The sequence below is a fragment of the Procambarus clarkii genome, chromosome 16 (assembly GCF_040958095.1).
Source record: "Procambarus clarkii isolate CNS0578487 chromosome 16, FALCON_Pclarkii_2.0, whole genome shotgun sequence".
Taxonomy (NCBI): Eukaryota; Metazoa; Arthropoda; class Malacostraca; order Decapoda; family Cambaridae; genus Procambarus; species Procambarus clarkii.
In genome coordinates, this window is record NC_091165.1 from 14,340,449 (window position 1) to 14,357,468 (window position 17,020).

At 49.2% G+C, this 17,020-nt stretch overlaps 1 protein-coding gene across 1 annotated transcript in view; it reads left to right on the forward strand.

Moving 5' to 3' along the window:
* LOC138365233 (uncharacterized) overlaps positions 1–17,020 on the forward strand; it is a 462,835-nt gene that overhangs the window by 22,632 nt on the left and 423,183 nt on the right. Inside the window, exons 3-4 of the mRNA XM_069325497.1 lie at positions 4,760–4,892; positions 5,644–5,716. Coding sequence (XP_069181598.1) covers positions 4,760–4,892; positions 5,644–5,716 — 206 coding nt within the window. The remainder of the gene's footprint in view (positions 1–4,759; positions 4,893–5,643; positions 5,717–17,020) is intronic.

The following is a 17,020-nucleotide window of genomic DNA, read 5'->3' on the forward strand; positions in this document are numbered from 1 at the left end:
CGCCAGACCGGTCCACTGCAGCCCATATCAAGAGGATAACATCAGCGGCATACGTCAGGTTAGCCAACATAAGAACGGCATTTAGAAACTTATGTAAGGAATCATTCAGAATTTGTATACCACATACGTCAGACCAATACTGGAGTATGAAGCTCCAGCATGGAGTCCATATCTAGTCAAGCATAAGACTAAACTGGAAAAAGTTCTAAGGTTTGCCACCAGAGTAGTACCCGAACTGAGGGGTATAAGCTACGAGGAGAGACTACGGGAATTAAACCTCACGTCACTGGAAGACAGAAGAGTTAGTGGAGACATGCTCACCACATAAAAGATTATCAAAGGAATTGATAGGGTAGATAAGGAAATGTTGTTTAACACAAGGGGCACACGCACAAGGGGCACAGGTGGAAATTGAGTGGCCATATGAGCCACAGAGATATTAGAAAGAACTTTTTTAGTGTCAGAGTGGTTGACAAATGGAATGCATTAGGAAGTGATGTGGTGGAGATTGACTCCATACACAGTTTCAAGTGTAGATATGATAGAGCCCAATAGGCTCAGGAACCTGTATATCAGTTGATAGACAATTGAGAGGCGGGACCAAAGAGCCAGAGCTCAACCCCACAAGCACAACTAGGTGAGTACAACTAGGTGAGTACACGTGACCTTCATCACTGTAAACTCTACAATACACACGACCTTCATCACTGTAAACTCTACACGCGACCTTCATCACTGTAAACTCAACACTACACACGACCTTCATCACTGTAAACTCTACTCTTCACACTACCTTCATCACTGTAAACTCTACAATACACACTACCTTCATCACTGTAAATTCTACTCTACACGCGACCTTCGTCACTGCAACTGAAACTTTCTGCAGTATACACAACCTTCAACGCTGCTACAAGTACTACACACAACTATGATGACTGTACTCATCTACACTACACACTGTCTTCATCACTGAAGCCATTTTCATTGTATCTATAAGTACCACTGGAGGGCCAGGTCCCAAATATACACAGTAAGATAACAACATACTGTAGTGAACGATATGGAAGAAAATGCAGAATAGAACCAGTGAAGAGCAGAGGTGCCATAGGCACAATCAGAGAACCCTGTATAAACATCAGAGGTCCGCGGTTGTTCAACATCCTCCCAGCGAGTATAAGAAATATTGCCGGAACAACCGTGGACATCTTCAAGATAAAACTAGATAGTTTTCTCCAAGGAGTGCCGGACCAACCGGGCTGTGGTGGGTATGTGGGCCTGCGGGCCGCTCCAAGCAACAGCCTGGCGGACCAAGCTCTCACAAGTCAAACCTGTCCCCTGGCCGGGCTTGGGGAGTAGGAGAACTTTCATGACCCTCATCCAGATACACAACCATAATCATTGAGAAAATAACTTGAGGTATTGAGTTGACTTGAGCCGCGGTTCCAGTCATTCCCAGACTCTTGCCTTAACCAACTCATTGATGTATCACGCCATTGTAATCTTTTGGTGACCATCATCACTGTAGCCATGTTTACTAATTACCTTTGTCACTGTAACCATCGTAACTACTCCCGACCATCAGCATTGCAACCATCTTCACTACCACCTGAGCCCAATCTCTACTACTACAGTCAAATCTCCACTTCCAGAGCCCAATCTCAACTAGCAGAGTCCAATCTCTACTACCAGAGCCCAATCTCTACTACCAGAGCCCAATCTCTACTACCAGAGCCCAATCTCTAATAGCATGGGCCCACTCTACTACCAGAGCCTAATCTCTACTACCAGAGTCCAATCTCTACTACCAGAGCCTAATCCCTACTACCAGAGTCCAGTCTCTACTAGCAGAGCCCACTCTACTACCAGAGCTCAATTTCTACTACCAGATCCCAATCACGACTGCCAAAACCCAATCACTACTACCATAGCCCAATGTTCATTACAAGAGCCCAGTCGCCCCTATCAGAGCTCAATCTGCTCCCAAAGACCAATTTACTACCAGAGTCTGATCCCCACTACTGACCCGATTTTCCAATGCCAGAATCTAGTCTCTACTACTATATCCCAATCAGTACTACCAAAGCCCAATCTGTACTTACTAAAAACATGGTAATAGAGATTGGACTCCCCTATCAGAGTCCAGTCTATTATCAGAGCCGTATTTCCAATAAAGACACGATGCTTCACTACCGGGAGTGCAATCTCCTCTACCATAGCCCAATCATTACTACCAGAGCCTCCACTCCCAGAATCCAATCTCCACTACCAGAGCTCAACCTACCACCAAGACACTATTTCTACTACGAGAGCCCAATCTACCACCAAAACACAATATCTACAACCAGAGCCTATTCTCAACTACTAGAGCCCAATCTCCACTATCAGAGTGCAGTCTTTTCTACCAAAGCCCATTCATTGCCTTCCACTAGAGTCCATTCTTCACGACCATAGTCGAATCTTCTACTTGAACTCAATTTCTACTGTCAGAGTTCAATCTCCACTACCAGAGTCCAATTTCACTACCAGAACCCAGTCTTTACTATCAAAGCCCAATCTCAGCTACTAAAGTCCATTCTCCACAATCAGAGCTCAGTTTACTACCTGAGCCTAATCTCCACTTCAGACCCGATTCTCCACTGCCAGAGAGTCCAGTTCTCGACTACCATATCTCAATGACTACAGTTAAAGCCCAATCTCTACTACAGAGCCCAATCTCTACTACAGAGCCCAATCTACACTACCAGAGCCCAATCTCTAATACCAGGACCCAATCTCCACTACCAGATTCTTCACTATCAATTCCCTATCTCCTATAATAAAGCCTTATCTCCACTAATAAAGCCCTGTTTTCGCTAGTAATCGAGTCTCAATGTTCGCAGCATAGCAGGATATTTATATTATGTTATTACAAAATAAAGTTTCCGAAACTGTTAAAAGAATTCAAGACCATTAAAGGAATTATGTATGTTTTATAATTCCAAGTATGCTAATATACCTGAAAGTTAAACTATCCAGTGACTGATTTGTCCAGGGTTCGATTCCCGAGCAGGGCACGTTACCTTACCCCTTTTTCTTGAGGTTATCTTGAGATGATTTTGGGGCTTTTAGTGTCCCCGCGGCCCGGTCCTCGACCAGGCCTCCACCCCCAGGAAGCAGCCCGTGACAGCTGACTAACATCCGGGTACCTATTTTACTGCTAGGTAATAGGGGCATAGGGTGAAAGAAACTCTGCCCATTGTTTCTCGCCGGCGTCCGGGATCGAACCCGGGACCACAGGATCACAAGTGCAGCGTGCTGTCCGCTCGGCCGACCGGCTTCCCTTGGTGTAAGTGTTTCACGCAAGCGTTAAGTACTATACAACCTGCCTGGCATGGACCACTAGGCTCTGCATTTCTCTTTATTTTTGTGTGCTTATGTTCACCTAGTAGAAAATAGACTCCTGAGTTAATCGACTGTTGTGGGTTGCATTCTGGGATAGGTCAGTCGATATCTAGCAGTACCTCGTTAAGCTTAACAGGAATTCAAACTCTCAGCAATTGGAAACTATACAAAATTATATTGCGCAATAAATGATGCAAAGGAAATTGTGCTCCAAAGTAATAAAAAAGAAATTAAGACTGACTTTGTCAAGATATCGAACAGAAATAACGCCTCTATGGTTCAATATTATACCATTACTGCACTTACAATGTGTATACGATATCTAGCCAAAATCAGTTTGGTTAAATTGAATGCAATGAACTCTTGAAAATAAAAGTGTTTCCTGTTGGGAACAGGAAATGTGTTAGGCTTATCGAGGTCCTCCCTACCCAAGGTCGATGCTGTCCACATGGCCACCCAACCACTGCTTGTCAGGTCCAGTAGAGATTAACCTGACTCACCGAGTGAGACACATATCTTGCACTGTGCCACGCCTACATTAGAAGACCGTTTTCTTCACCACATTTCCTGAACCGCAGGAAACTACAAATAACGTTGATGGTGGGAAAGGAGTGTGTACACAGGGTTAGGCTAGATTAATGGTTAAGAAGTTCTAGTTTCTGATAGTAATAAGAGCGTATGCACATATAGGTTTGGTCAACAAGTCTAGTTAGTTTCAGTAGCGTACCAAATGTCACGTTTGGCAGCGCTGCACGGGATGTTCGTGGTCCTGCCGTATTCGTAAGTGTTTTGAAGCTGTTATCTGGCTGAATGCACATGATACGTTATCATTCATCCAAATAAGATATTATCTCATAGACCGGTATCATACACAGTCGGTGAACCGAACATAAACTTAGACATGTTAATGATAGTTACTAGGAAGTGGTAGAAACGCTGAAGGCACACGTTGCCGGCGGTAGGATCACCCAAGACGACCACATGCACTCGTCTCAGACACTGAATCTTCGTTTTCTGGCACATTATCACTAGCGCCTGATGCCTGTTATCCACCTTATTTGTTTCCTTAGCGATTGTTGGCAATCATTTGAATAGTGAGACGAAATATGTCACATGTTTATAATTTTATTAAAATCTGCGGTACTTTGCATTATTGCCGAGCACTGTAACAGACATTCATGATAAGTCACGATAATTATCAGTAAGAAATGTCAGCTATGGAGCAGACTATAGGCCTAGTCTGTCCTGTCAGTAGAAGCTATAGTAAATTCACAGGCACTCATAGATCGGGAGACGTCACTTTCAACGACAAAAATTAAACTTTTTCATATTACTCCTAATATAATTATGTTAAATATAGTGAATGACGGAGTAGGTGTAGTGGAGTGAAGCGTGTAGGTGTGAGGAGCGTGGCGGCGTGTGGCATCGGGCCGAGTGAAGCAGCCGCCGCCGCGCTACGCAAGTATCTCGGGCGAGTTGAGCTGAGCTCCAGCGGGCAGCTGCAGTCTGTCCGTGGCTGTGGCATAGAGAGGTTACGTGCGCCAGCCCGCCGCTCAGGTTTTATTGCCACCCCTTCTTCTACCACTCTATACTTACTACTATTACTACCACCACACCCACACTACTAACACTTAACCCCCTTTCCCCTGGGCCATGACTACCACCCATCACACGCTTAGCGACTGTTTGCTGCACACCAAACACCGTTTGTTAGACCAATGACAAACAGCAGCCCGAGGACGACCTCAAGTGATCTGTGGTGTGCTGGCTGGTGCTGCTGAGTGCTCCCTCATTTACCTCTCTTCCCACACTCGCTACAACCACTTCCTCTCCAACTAACACCAATCCAACTTACCAGTGTTATACGTAGAATAAGAATCTAGCAGTGTTCAGTGCTTATAAGTGAATATATATAAATATATATAATTATATAGAAATATAATTCGTTATAGAAAATACGGTGCAATTATACGAGTGTCCTTCAACAGCGAGAAGTGTGGCAGAAAAGCTGAGAGTTGCTAGCCGGGCGAGGGTGAGCTTACCCAAGTGTTTCCGTTAGAGGTCCAAATAGGCAACGGCCAGTGAACGTTTAGAACTGCCTTTGTCAGCGTGTATAGCAAGCTCAGGGCCACTAGTAAGTGCAACGCTGTTGAGCCGAGTGTATTTCGGGCAGAGGAAAGCTCAGGCGTCTTCTGAGTTTTTTGCTATCGCGTGGAGGATGGAGTGCGGAGCCGTGCTTCGCCTGCTGGGCCGGGGTAGGGCGGTCAAGGGACCCCTGTGTGCCGTGGCCCTCGCCCCGCCAGTCCTCAGGCCTCTCAACACCGTAACTCAGGTGAGCTAATGCACCTTGCTGAGTGTACGTTTGTTTTTGTGCGTATAAATACGTTAATGTGTGTGTTTTTGTGCGTATAAATACGTTAATGTTTGTGTTTTTGCTTGTGTACGACCTATGTGGGTGTACATTCGTGTGGGGGGGTTGAGCTTTGGCTCTTTGGTCCTGCCTTTCAACTGTCAATAAAAAAAAACCTTTTACAGAGCCTAAGATTCCTGAGCCTTTTAGGCTCAATCATATCTACATTTGAAACTGTATATGGAGTCAGCCTCCACCAAATGTGTATGAACGTGTCTGTGTATACATTTAATTAATTTAATTTTGCTTGAGTGTGTGAGAGTGAGAAAGAGTATGAAAGAGAGAGAGGGTGAGTGTGAGAGAGAAACAGAGAATGTGTACGTGTATGCATGTTTGTATGCGTTTGTGTGCACATTTATGTGTATGTATAGTTTTATGTGTGTATGTATAATTTTATGTGTGTGTACCTTTAAATCTTTACATGTTTTGTGTGTGTGTGGATGAGAGAGGTTGTACGTTTATAAGTATACGTTTGTGAGTGTAAGCGTTCGTTTGTGTGTGTGTTTAGTGTGTATGTGTGTGTGTGTGTGTGTGTGTGTGTGTGTGTGTGTGTGTGTGTGTGTGTGTGTTTAGTGTGTGTGTGTGTGTGTGTGTGTGTGTGTGTGTGTGTGTGTGTGTGTGTGTGTGTGTGTGTGTGTGTGTGTGTGTGTGTGTTTAGTGTGTGTGTGTGTGTGTGTGTGTGTGTGTGTGTGTGTGTGTGTGTGTGTGTGTGTGTGTGTGTGTGTGTGTGTGTGCTCACCTAGTTGTACTCACTTAGTTGTGTTTGGGGGGTTGAGCTCTCGCTCTTTGGTCCCGCCTCTCAACCGTCAATCAACTGATGTATAGATCCCTGATCCTACTGGGCTCTATCATATCCACATTTGGAGCTGTGTATGGAGTCTGCCTCCACCACATCACTGGCTAATGCATTTCACCTGTTAACTATGACAATGAAAAAGTTCTTTCTGACGTTTCTGGCTCATTTGGGTACTCAATTTCCACCTGCGTCCCCTTGTTCGCGTACCACCCGTGTTAAACAGTTTATCCTTATCTACCCTGTCAATTCCTCTGAGAATTTTGTAGGTAGTGATCATGTCTCCCCACTGTGTGTGTGTGTGTACTTAGTTGTGCTTGCGGGGGTTGAGCTCCAGCTCTTTAGTCCCGCCCCTCAACTGTCATCCAACTCATGTACAGGTTCCTGAGCCTACTGGGCTCTATCATATTTACACTTGTAGCTGTGTATGGAGTCAGCCTACACCACATCACTTTCAAATGCATTCCATTTGTCTACTACTCTGACACTGAAAACTTCTTTCTAACGTTTCTATGGCTCATTTGGGCACTCAATTTCCACCTGTGTCCCCTAGTGCGTGTGCCCCTTGTGTTAAATAGTCTGTCTTTATAGTGTGTGTGTGTGTGTGTGTGTGTGTGTGTGTGTGTGTGTGTGTGTGTGTGTGTGTGTGTGTGTGTGTGTGTGTGTGTGTGTGTATGTGTGTTTCCTCTAATAAATGTTCGAAGAAATTATCATGTTTTTTAAGTCTCAAACTTAAAGGATCGATGTGATGCATCAATAACTCCGTCGGGGTTGTCATATTTACATTCATGTATAACGCTAGTGTACATGACTGTTTGTAGTTTACAAGTTTCTTGTGGTGTTTGTAGTGCGTGAGTTTGCTAGTGAAGTATAAATTTGCTTGTAGTATGGAAGTTTACTTGTAGGATTGTACAAACTTGTTGCAATGAACAAGTCTGCTTGTATTTGTGCGTGTATGTATACATGTCAGTACATACTTTAACAAGTTTGTTTATGTGTGATTGTTTAAAGTGAAGACTTGTTTCTAATATGTGTGTAGGGCTAAACGTCATTATGTGTGCATTGTTGGTATATATTCATGTGTGCACGCACACATTACTTTAAATGCGTTGTATTATCTACATGAGTATATTTATATATGCAGTTCTTAAGTGTTCGGGAAGTGGCAATGTTCCGTGGTTCAGTTCAACATCCAACATTGGATTTGAAATTAAACAATGCGAGGTTAAAGTGCAGATTTTTAGCTTAAAGTTGAGGATATTAATATCAATATCTGGTGAACCATGTGGGAATTACAGCCATTTTATACATAGTTCCCCCCCCCCCTGTTTTAAGACGACCAAAAGTGATTAGACACTTAGAGTACTTAGCTGTTTCTTGGCCAGGTGTGTGTCGTTCATGTACAGGATAGTTAACAAATGGTCTAGAATTGTATTTGGAGTCTGTTTCTGTTGTCTCTCTCTACACGAGGACTAAAGAAGTGTCAATGCTGTTAAGCAGATCATCAAGATGCTGGGGCATCAGAATAAATCGACCCGAGATATTAGTAGAGGTGTGTCACAATCATTTGTTTAATACAAATGATTAAGAAACTAAGCTTGGTAAACTACAGCAGACAACTGTACTGAACGACTAAAGAATACTTTTAATTGTCGAACCTCCTGAGTCCAGGACCCTCCAGGACTCAGGAGGGTCCACCAGAAAATACAAGGCCCTGGGAAGCTTCAAGACCAAAACAACCGGGCTATAGTTTCCTACAAAGTGCATGAAAAATAATAACAGCAAAGTTATCTAACAGTGCCTAATGGACGGATAAGATGAAGAATAACTTCATCTTATCCGAATGATAAAGGAAAGTGTGGAGGAAGAAGGGAAGTGTTGATGGTCAGCAGCGGCCAGACCGAGCCACCACCGGTGTGTTGGGGGAGGGGGGGGGGGGGGGGGGTAGTATGGTTGGGTGGGGGGGCTTGGCCGTGGATGGCTGCCACAGTGAGACACAGTGTGGGGGGGGGGTAGTAGTAAGGTTGGGGGGGGGGCTTGGCCGTGGATGGCTGCCACAGTGAGACACAGTGTGGGGGGGGGTGTAGTAGTATGGTTGGGGGGGGGTAGTATGGCTTGGCCGTGGATGGCTGCCACAGTGAGACAGAGTGTGTGGGGGGGTAGTATGGCTTGGCCGTGGATGGCTGCCACAGTGAGACAGAGTGTGTGGGGGGGTAGTATGGCTTGGCCGTGGATGGCTGCCACAGTGAGACAGAGTGTGTGGGGGGGTAGTATGGCTTGGCCGTGGATGGCTGCCACAGTGAGACAGAGTGTGGGGGGGGTAGTAGTATGGTTGGGGGGGGGGGGTAGTATGGCTTGGCCATGGATGGCTGCCACAGTGAGACAGAGTGTGGGGGGGTAGTAGTATGGTGGGGGGGGGATAGTATGGCTTGGCCATATCTTCTGGACCAAGCGTTTTTGCTTTAGATGTATTTACACCATTGGTATACTGATGGGCTGTTATTCTAATCTTAGGCCCAGATCATATCTGCCGTCTTCAGATAGCCTAATGATAACACTGGCTTAGCCTACGGTAGTGTATATTAGTTGTTGTATTTCAACTCAGTTGTTTAAAGTAGCATTTTGTGGTACTGTGTTACCATTTAGGGTGACATCAGAACGTGTGGTACACTGAGCCCAGTGTGTGACATCAGAACGTGTGGCACACTGAGCCCAGTGTGTGACATCAGAACGTGTGGCACACTGAGCCCAGTGTGTGACATCAGAACGTGTGGCACACTGAGCCCAGTGTGTGACATCAGAACGTGTGGCACACTGAGCCCAGTGGGTGACATCAGAACGTGTGGCACACTGAGCCCAGTGTGTGACATCAGAACGTGTGGCACACTGAGCCCAGTGGGTGACATCAGAACGTGTGGCACACTGAGCCCAGTGGGTGACATCAGAACGTGTGGCACACTGAGCCCAGTGTGTGACATCAGAACGTGTGGCACACTGAGCCCAGTGTGTGACATCAGAACGTGTGGCACACTGAGCCCAGTGGGTGACATCAGAACGTGTGGCACACTGAGCCCAGTGGGTGACATCAGAACGTGTGGCACACTGAGCCCAGTGGGTGACATCAGAACGTGTGGTACACTGAGCCCAGTGGGTGACATCAGAACGTGTGGCACACTGAGCCCAGTGGGTGACATCAGAACGTGTGGCACACTGAGCCCAGTGGGTGACATCAGAACGTGTGGCACACTGAGCCCAGTGGGTGACATCAGAACGTGTGGCACACTGAGCCCAGTGGGTGACATCAGAACGTGTGGCACACTGAGCCCAGTGGGTGACATCAGAACGTGTGGCACACTGAGCCCAGTGTGTGACATCAGAACGTGTGGCACACTGAGCCCAGTGGGTGACATCAGAACGTGTGGCACACTGAGCCCAGTGGGTGTCATCAGAACGTGTGGCACACTGAGCCCAGTGTGTGATATCAGAACGTGTGGCACACTGAGCCCAGTGGGTGACATCAGAACGTGTGGCACACTGAGCCCAGTGGGTGACATCAGAACGTGTGGCACACTGAGCCCAGTGGGTGACATCAGAACGTGTGGCACACTGAGCCCGGTGGGTGACATCAGAACGTGTGGCACACTGAGCGCAGTGGGTGACATCAGAACGTGTGGTACACTGAGTCCAGTGGGTGACATCAGAACGTGTGGCACACTGAGCCCAGTGGGTGACATCAGAACGTGTGGCACACTGAGCCCAGTGTGTGACATCAGAACGTGTGGCACACTGAGCGCAGTGGGTGACATCAGAACGTGTGGTACACTGAGTCCAGTGGGTGACATCAGAACGTGTGGCACACTGAGCGCAGTGTGTGACATCAGAACGTGTGGCACACTGAGCCCAGTGGGCGACATCAGAACGTGTGGCACACTGAGCCCAGTGGGTGACATCAGAACGTGTGGCACACTGAGCCCAGTGGGTGACATCAGAACGAGTGGCACACTGAGCCCAGTGGGTGACATCAGAACGTGTGACACACTGAGCCCAGTGGGTGACATCAGAACGTCTGGCACACTGAGCCCAGTGGGTGACATCAGAACGTCTGGCACACTGAGCCCAGTGGGTGACATCAGAACGTGTGGCACACTGAGCCCAGTGGGTGACATCAGAACGTGTGGCACACTGAGCCCAGTGGGTGACATCAGAACGTGTGGCACACTGAGCCCAGTGGGTGACATCAGAACGTGTGTCACACTGAGCCCAGTGGGTGACATCAGAACGTCTGTCACACTGAGCCCAGTGGGTGACATCAGAACGTGTGGCACACTGAGCCCAGTGGGTGACATCAGAACGTGTGGCACACTGAGCCCAGTGGGTGACATCAGAACGTCTGTCACACTGAGCCCAGTGGGTGACATCAGAACGTCTGGCACACTGAGCCCAGTGGGTGACATCAGAACGTGTGGCACACTGAGCCCAGTGGGTGACATCAGAACGTGTGGCACACTGAGCCCAGTGGGTGACATCAGAACGTGTGACACACTGAGCCCAGTGGGTGACATCAGAACGTGTGGCACACTGAGCCCAGTGGGCTCTTAGGCATAGTATTTTGAACATTCAATCCATAGCAGCTGAAGACGTATCATTTGTGGCGGAGAGGTTCCAAGTTTCACGTCTACATCTTAATGTTTTGTTCTTATAGAACCTTTTAGGGAGCCGGTGGCTGAGCGGACAGGACACTGGACGCGTGATCCTGTGGTCCCGGGTTCCATCCCGGGCGCCGGCGAGAAACGATGGGCAGAGTTTCTTTCACCCTGATGCCTCTGTTACCTAGCAGTAAATAGGTACCTGGGAGTTAGTCAGCTGTCACGGGCTGCTTCCTGGGGGTGGAGGCCTGGTCGAAGACCGAGCCGCGAGGACACTAAAGCCCCAAAATCATCTCAAGATAACCTCAAGATAACCTCAAGATAACCTGGCGTTGGGCAGCTATGTTATTATAATAATTATCTTGAGCCTTACTCCTCCACTCTCACTGGACGCGAACAAAGGCGACGCGGAAATTAAGTATCCAGATGAGGCACAGAAACATGAGGAGGATTTGTGTTCGTGTCAGAGTAATAAACAACAGGTGTGTACCGTAGGGGTGGGGGTCAGGTGTGTACCGTAGGGGTGGGGGTCAGGTGTGTACCGTAGGGGTGGGGGTCAGGTGTGTACCGTAGGGGTGGGGGTCAGGTGTGTACCGTAGGGGTGGCGGTCAGATGTGTACCATAGGGGTGGCGGTCAGGTGTGTACCGTAGGGGTGGGGGTCAGGTGTGTACCGTTGGTATGGGGGTCAGGTGTGTACCGTTGGTGTGGGGGTCAGGTGTGTAGTGTTGGGGTGGGGTCAGGTGTGTACCGTAGGGGTGGGGGTCAGGTGTGTACCGTAGGGGTGGGGGTCAGGTGTGTATCGTTGGTGTGGGGGTCAGGTGTGTACTGTTGGGGTGGGGGTCAGATGTGTACCGTTGGGTTGGGAGTCAGTTGCGTACCGTTGGGGTGGGGGTCAGGTGTGTACCGCTGGGGGTGGGGGTCAGGTGTGTACCGTTGGGGTGGGGGTCAGGTGTGTACCGTTGGTGTGGAGGTCAGGTGTGTACCGTTGGTGTGGGGGTCAGGTGTGTACCGTTGGGGTGGGGTCAGGTGTGTACAGTTGGGGTGGGGGTCAGGTGTGTACCGTTGGGGTGGGGGTCAGGTGTGTACCGTTGGGGTGGGGGTCAGGTGTATACCGTGGGGGTCAGGTGTGTACCGTTGGGGTGGGGGTCAGGTGTGTACCGTTGGGGTGGGGGTCAGGTGTGTACCGTTGGGGTGGGGTCAGGTGTGTACCGTTGGGGTGGGGGTCAGGTGTGTACCGTTGGGGTGGGGGTCAGTTGTGTACTGTTGGGGTGGGAGTCAGGTTTGTACCGTTGGGGTGGGGGTCAGGTGTGTACCGTTGGGGATGGGGGTCAGGTGTGTACCGTTGGGGTGGGGGTCAGGTGTGTACCGTTGGGGTTGGGGGTCAGGTGTGTACCGTTGGGGGTGGGGTCAGATGTGTACCGTTGGGGCTGGGGTCAGGTGTGTACCGTTGGGGGTGGCGTCAGGTGTGTACCGTTAGAGGTGGGGGTCAGATGTGTACCGTTGGGATGGGGTCAGGTGTGTACCGTTGGGGTGGGGGTCAGGTGTGTACCGTTGGGGTGGGGGTCAGGTGTGTACCGTTGGGGTGGGGGTCAGGTGTGTACCGTTGGTATGGGGGTCAGGTGTGTACCGTAGGGGTGGGGGTCAGGTGTGTACCGTTGGGGTGGGGGTCAGGTGTGTACCGTTGGGGTGGGGGTCAGGTGTGTACCGTTGGGGTGGGGGTCAGGTGTGTACCGTTGGGTTGGGGGTCAGGTGTGTACCGTTGGGGATGGGGGTCAGGTGTGTACCGTTGGGGTGGGGGTCAGATGTGTACCGTTGGGGTCGGAGTCAGGTGTGTACCGTTGGGGTGGGAGTCAGGTGTGTACCGTTGCGGTGGGAGTCAGGTGTGTACCATTGGGGTTGGGGGTCAGGTGTGTACCGTTGGGGGTGGGGTCAGATGTGTACCGTTGGGGCTGGGGTCAGGTATGTTCCGTTGGGGGTGGCGTCAGGTGTGTACCGTTAGAGGTGGGTGTCAGATGTGTACCGTTGGGATGGGGTCAGGTGTGTACCGTTAGGGTGGGGTCAGGTGTGTACCGTTGGGGTGGGGTCAGGTATATACCGTTGGAGTGGGGTCAGATGTGTAGCGTTGGGGTGGGGTCAGGTGTGTTCCGCTGGGGGTGGGGTCAGATGTGTACCGTTGGGGGTGGGGTCAGATGTGTACCGTTGGGGTGGGGTCAGGTGTGTGTACCGTTGGGGTGGGGGTCAGATGTGTACCGTTAAGGGGTGGGGGTCAGATGTGTACCGTTGGGGGTGGGGGTCAGATGTGTACAGTTGGGGTGGGGGTCAGATGTGTACCGTTAAGGGGTCGGGTCAGATGTGTGTCGTTAAGGGGTGGGGTCAGATGTGTACCGTTAAGTGGTGGGGTCAGACCCCATAAACAGCTTCACATGGAGGTAAGAAGGCTGACTGACGGTCCCAAAGAGCCTAAAGTTTTTCCAAGAAATAATAAATAGTTAATTACGTCTACCCAACCCATCCTACTCTCCCTCCCCCGAACCCATCCTACTCTCCCTCCCCCCAACCCATCCTACTCTCCCTCCCCCCAACCCATCCTACTCTCCTCCCCCAACCCATCCTACTCTCCCTCCCCCCAACCCATCCTACTCTCCCTCCCCCAACCCATCCTACTCTCCCTCCCCCCAACCCATCCTACTCTCCCTCCCCCCAACCCATCCTACTCTCCCTCCCCCCAACCCATCCTACTCTCCCTCCCCCACCCCATCCTACTCCCCCTCCCCCCAACCCATCCTACTCTCCCTCCCCCACCCCATCCTACTCTCCCTCCCCCACCCCATCCTACTCTCCCTCCCCCAACCCATCCTACTCTCCCTCCCCCAACCCATCCTACTCTCCCTCCCCCAACCCATCCTACTCTCCCTCCCCCCAACCCATCCTACTCTCCCTTCCCCCAACCCATCCTACTCTCCCTCCCCCCAACCCATCCTACTCTCCCTCCCCCAACCCATCCTACTCTCCCTCCCCCAACCCATCCTACTCTCCCTCCCCCACCCCATCTTACTCTCCCTCCCCCCAACCCATCCTACTCTCCCTCCCCCCAACCCATCCTACTCTCCCTCCCCCCAACCCATCCTACTCTCCCTCCCCCCCAACCCATCCTACTCTCCCTCCCCCACCCCATCCTACTCTCCCTCCCCCAACCCATCCTACTCTCCCTCTCCCAACCCATCCTACTCTCCCTCCCCCAACCCCCCTCCAAACCTCTACCCCAACTCATCCTAACACCTACCTATTCCTGCCCCTTCCACTTTATTTGTTACAAACTACCTTTCCCACCCCACCTTCTTTCCACCCGTTCCAGCCCCCCCCCCCTCATCCTCTCCACTAGGGGGGGGGGGGAGTGTGGGTCACTCCCCCACGCCACGCCCCCTCCTGCTGGTTCTAGTGAGGGCTGAAGATCAGTTCCGTGGTCTCCGCCTCCCAACCCATGTTGTATCACCCCGTCCTCCTAAGGTTTCAGAACGTCGTAAAACGGTCATACTAAAGTGCCCTTATCCTAACCTACCAGAGGACCCCAAACAGAAAACGGGACAGTGTGTCAATTTCCCGAGCCGCTACCTTTTTCCAGTATGACAATTTTTGGCCTTGGGGTAGAGTATATGTCAAAATGCGACGTTCTATTAGCAGGACGAGTAGGTTGGATGTCTTATGTTTCATAACATATTACCGGTATGTGTTCTGCTGGGAGGCAAGTTATTGTTATATAGCACACTCATGGGGCTATTGTTATGAAGCACACTCATGGGGTTATTGTTATAAAGACACTCATGGGGCTATTGTTATAAAGCACACTCATGGGGCTATTGTTATAAAGCACACTCATGGAGCTATTGTTATAAAGACACTCATGGGGTTATTGTTATAAAGCACACTCATGGGGCTGTTGTTATAAAGCACACTCATGGGGCTATTGTTATAAAGCACACTCATGGGGTTATTGTTATAAAGCACACTCATGGGGTTATTGTTATAAAGCACACTCATGGGGTTATTGTTATAAAGCATACTCATGGGGCTATTGTTATAAAACACACTCATGGGGTTATTGTTATAAAGCACACTCATGGGGTTATTGTTATGAAGCACACTCATGGGGTTATTGTTATAAAGACACTCATGGGGCTATTGTTATAAAGCACACTCATGGGGTTATTGTTATAAAACACACTCATGGGGCTATTGTTATAAAGCACACTCATGGGGTTATTGTTATAAAACACACTCATGGGGCTATTGTTATAAAGCACACTCATGGGGTTATTGTTATGAAGCACACTCATGGGGTTATTGTTATAAAGACACTCATGGGGCTATTGTTATAAAGCACACTCATGGGGTTATTGTTATAAAACACACTCATGGGGTTATTGTTATAAAGCACACTCATGGGGTTATTGTTATAAAGCACACTCATGGGGTTATTGTTATAAAGCATACTCATGGGGCTATTGTTATAAAACACACTCATGGGGCTATTGTTATAAAGCACACTCATGGGGCTATTGTTATAAAGCACACTCATGGGGCTATTGTTATAAAGCACACTCATGGGGCTATTGTTATAAAGCACACTCATGGGGTTATTGTTATAAAGCACACTCATGGGGTTATTGTTATAAAGCACACTCATGGGGCTATTGTTATAAAGCACACTCATGGGGCTATTGTTATAAAGCACACTCATGGGGCTATTGTTATAAAGCACACTCATGGGGCTATTGTTATAAAGCACACTCATGGGGCTATTGTTATAAAGCACACTCATGGGGTTATTGTTATAAAGCACACTCATGGGGTTATTGTTATAAAGCACACTCATGGGGCTATTGTTATAAAGCACACTCATGGGGCTATTGTTATAAAGCACACTCATGGGGCTATTGTTATAAAGCACACTCATGGGGCTATTGTTATAAAGCACACTCATGGGGCTATTGTTATAAAGCACACTCATGGGGCTATTGTTATAAAGCACACTCATGGGGCTATTAATGATGGATGGGATGCCAGCATGGTGGGACTGGAAGCCATCTTGCCTCGTGTCCTCCCATGACTGTGTAGACATGAACATGTTGGTGCCTGAGAGTGACTGGTCAGTAACCACTGCTTGAGAGGCTTTAACAGTCTCATTGAGTGGATTCTGCATGACTGGCAGTGCTATGAATATTGTAATAATAATTGTAGGTTGTTAATTTACTATGTCAGTTGCACGTCCTGAGATCACGAGGAACATCTTTCTTAAATATTATCAGAATTCCGTTTTAATTTTTGTGTAGTATCAAGTTTGAGTAAAAAGACAGACCGGGCATTGGTAATAGTTTTGAGTTGAGTTTTTTTAACTTTTTTAGAATATACCTGGAAATATGCCTCACACCCTGGGGTGAGACCACTGGCGAGGGTCACACCCTGGGGTGAGACCACTGGCGAGGGTCACACCCTGGGGTGAGACCACTGGCGAGGGTCACACCCTGGGGTGAGACCACTGGCGAGGGTCACACCCTGGGGTGAGACCACTGGCGACGGTCACACCCTGGGGTGAGACCACTGGCGAGGGTCACACCCTGGGGTGAGACCACTGGCGAGGGTCACACCCTGGGGTGAGACCACTGGCGAGGGTCACACCCTGGGGTGAGACCACTGGCGAGGGTCACACCCTGGGTGAGACCACTGGCGAGGGTCACACCCTGGGGTGAGACCACTGGCGAGGGTCACACCCTGGGGTGAGACCACTG